The 3,446-nt window shown below is 41.8% G+C and overlaps 1 protein-coding gene across 1 annotated transcript; it reads right to left on the bottom strand.

The window, feature by feature from the left end:
* Positions 1-1,277: 1,277 nt before the first annotated feature.
* On the bottom strand, positions 1,278-2,511 carry LOC119657347 (DBF4-type zinc finger-containing protein 2 homolog). Its single transcript, XM_038064220.1, has 2 exons — positions 2,226-2,511; positions 1,278-2,164 (listed from the first exon to the last, which is right to left on the bottom strand). Exons 1-2 carry the CDS (start codon positions 2,274-2,276, stop codon positions 1,607-1,609), a joined length of 609 nt encoding a protein of 202 aa, XP_037920148.1. The 5' UTR covers positions 2,277-2,511; the 3' UTR covers positions 1,278-1,606.
* Positions 2,512-3,446: the final 935 nt, after the last annotated feature.

The following is a 3,446-nucleotide window of genomic DNA, read 5'->3' as shown; positions in this document are numbered from 1 at the left end:
TCATTTCAACATCGCAGCCAAGTATCTCGGTTTATGAACCGCTTACTTGGGTTGATGACTCCGAGGGTTACATCGGCCGCTTTGCCCATTGTGTCTTTAACAAAGTTCCACGATTCGTCCACATTTATAATGGTTGGTAATCGTGTAAGTGAGATCATTTCTTCTTTCTTGCATTCCTCATGCTGTTTTATCGATGGCTTGATTTGCGTTGGATGTTGAGGTGCGGTGGTCTCATTCATAGCCATCGACGGTAGTAAAATGTCGGCGTCTTATCGAGACTATACTCGATTTGCGTTTTACTGTTCCCGCTATAAAATGTAGGAAAATGAGACAATCGCTTGATGAACCATGTATTCATAATTACAAGTTCATGGGTGTCCGCAAAATCTACTACACGCTCCCCGACCTCATTGCGCGCTCCTTTTCCCCCCAAGGGGAAACCCTTTTGACCCGCAAGACCATTAAGGTCGCCTGCAATGATGATATAGTCATCATCAGACACGTTATAAACCCTCAGAAATGGCAATGCCAAGACCGTATTGAGCATGTGAACTACCAAAATATGGAAGTTTATAGCTATTTTTACCGCGTTCACGTTCTATGTCGCCGCTTTTAGCACTAGACCATCGGGTTTCTCGTAGAACGGATTTTCCAACATTCAACGAGTCCTCCCAGTTCTTTCGGAGGTTTTTGAATGGTCTTCCAACTTGCAGGCATAATCCTATATAAGCTCTGCAAGACCTGTCCAACTAAGGTATATTCTGGATCCACCAACGGTCATAATGTGCGGCAAAAGCACCAAGCTCACGGAGTGTTTACCGTGGCGTTCAAAATAGAAGTACCTTAACGCTTGTATCAAACTACGACTGTTTTGCACGCAGCCACGTAACATAGAAGTGGTCAAAATTCCAAGCTCTTCATCAATACATTCTACGACGCGTTATTTATGTACAGTAAACGGACACTGTCTGCCTGCCTCCAAGACATACATATATCCGCTGACCCATTAAACGAAAAGGACAATCTTATTTCACAATGCTCAATTCACAACAATTATTGCTAAAAGATTTCGTAGACTCTAAAGGTCCTGCCCTTTAAATTCGCAAACTCTGGGATCCACAGGCATGCGAAGGGATTATACATTCAAACTGATCAGCCTAGCCAAGAAACTGCAAGCCGCCAAGAGGAACACTGCCCCTTAAGTACAAATGCACTTATTTGGAAATCCCACTCACAGGATCCCACATTTTATCCGATTTTATTTAAAAGAACTATGCTAGGCCAGCCATTAAAATATTTATTCAAAGGTTCCAAAATAAGAGCAACAATGGGCACATTAGTATACCATATAAACCAATTTAGCTACCATGGCTTTGAAAAGTAATTAAAAAGCAATTTGGGAAGTAAAATTCAGAAAATTAAAAAAAATCAATAAACCCAAACGGCTGGGCACACTTTTTGGTAACTTTTTAGGGAACTCTTCCCAAGAAATTATTATCAGGACTATAATCCCTAGACATTTGAAAACCGGACATAGTACACTAGTAACGCCAAAGTCGAAACAAAACTTGTCGACCCGAACAACTTTCACGGTTCAATTAAATAACTAACGCACAGCTGCCAAGCCCGGAATAGGGGCACAATATGGAGGACACGGAGGACATGGTGAGTAAAGTGGACTCGCCGGTCCCGGAGGCACGTAAGGAGGACACGGCGGACACCGGTATCTTGACGCTGGCCTGCAGTTGAGTGTAGTTGGGCCGGTTGCGTAGCAACAATATTCTGTTGGTGGAGGCACGCGAACAACTTGCGGAGTTGGTTGGCATAATATTGCCTGGCATACCTCCTTCGGCTCGACAACTACTCTTGGATAACACACAACTTGCGGCTCTGCGTGCTTTTCCTCATGCCATGAAACTTTCGGCTCCTTAATAACTTGAGTGACCCACGTTAATTTGGGAATTCGCATTATCATAACCTCGGTGGTGACATGAGGAATACAAATTTCCCTCATTGCATTGATCAATTTTGGATCTTGACGAATTTTCTTCACGAAGATCACTTTCTTCTCAACAACTAACCTAGGAGGTTGCTGGACAGTTATACACCTCTGCGCCAACTCGGGCCCTGGTTCTGGCATCGGCATAACCCCGGGATATGCACACTGCAATGAAATCCAAGTCATAGGAAGGTCCACAAAACATTGAAAGTTAATTTTAAATTACCGGAAACCCTGGTCTCGCAGGACCGGGCGAGGGGACAGTTGGCATTGCCATCGTTAATGCGAAATTCTCCTTCCCTAGAAACTCCTGCTTAATTTATAGTTAATCAAGCCAATTTTCAGCTTCCAAATTAGTAGTGTCGATAGTTTAGTTAATAATTAAAATACCAGAAAATCAAAGGAAGATTTTAACAAAAGCTGAAAAAATTAAAAATTTTGCCTTTAAATATTTAAAATTTTATATATCGCCAAACTGGTCTCAATCGCTTTTAAAAGCCGAATGAGCACAAAATTGAATGCCTACTTATATTGTCATAATAAATTGAAAACTAAGGAGGCGTTTCCAAAGCTAATTACAGTCCGAATAAGTAGATACGTACAAAGAAGAGTGAAACCAGCTTAAATATTTGAAAGCCGGACTTCTGTTTTGTACAAGCTGTTCTTTGAAATGAAGAAGGAAGTCAAGATACCTGCAGGTTACATCTAGGGGATAAGGTAGATTTTCAAACAATGAAAACCCTGATTCGTGAATGGTGGTCGTCACAAATCTGTGCTTTGTAAGCAGGTGCCTCGTCCTGATGAAACGGAACCACCATTCGCAGTGGGAGCATCCCTCCACTGGTTACAATGCCCCATTTCCTAAAAGGTCAATCTTAATAATTCACTGTGCATACCAGCTACCATAATTTTCCCGGAAATTTTGAAAACTGAATTTTCTCGCTGTCGGTAATGACACTCTAGTCACAATCAACATTACGGGAATTCGTCGTATACCAGATGCTTAATGCACTTTAGAAACCAGAACCAATAATTTTGGTATTTTTTGTACAGGTAGAGCGTGAATACATTTACTTAGAAATTGAACGAGAAAAGAAGAGAGCAGCCAATAAAATACAATGATTTGCATCAATGATTGGGCAGTTCGCCCACTTTGACGAGTTAGTGGTATCTGCTTCAGGGTAGTGTGTTGAAACCAGCCAGCTACTGCAGGCGAAGAAGTGTAAAAAGAATCAAATGAAACCCCACTGTTACCTAGTTACTTCAATGAGTAAGGCTGACCTTACCGAGCTGCGTAGGCTATGGCACGGCAGACCTTCTGATGCCCAAAATCGTGGGAACAAAATGAACAAAGTCAACAATAAGATAAATATATAACAGAAAACAAGCAAAACTCCTTACCGCACACAAACTGATCCACCAAACGGAGGCGCATCTTCACAATACT

The sequence above is a fragment of the Hermetia illucens genome, chromosome 5, assembly GCF_905115235.1.
Source record: "Hermetia illucens chromosome 5, iHerIll2.2.curated.20191125, whole genome shotgun sequence".
Taxonomy (NCBI): Eukaryota; Metazoa; Arthropoda; class Insecta; order Diptera; family Stratiomyidae; genus Hermetia; species Hermetia illucens.
This window is presented reverse-complemented; position numbering and strand designations above follow the sequence as displayed.

Coding starts and splice junctions, on each gene's coding strand:
- LOC119657347 (XM_038064220.1), bottom strand. CDS start 2,276: ATGGCAATGCCAACTGTCCCCTCGCCCGGTCCTGCGAGACCAGGGTTT. Junction 2,165..2,225: donor CTGCGAGACCAGGGTTTCCG/GTAATTTAAAAT, acceptor ATTTCATTGCAG/TGTGCATATCCCGGGGTTAT.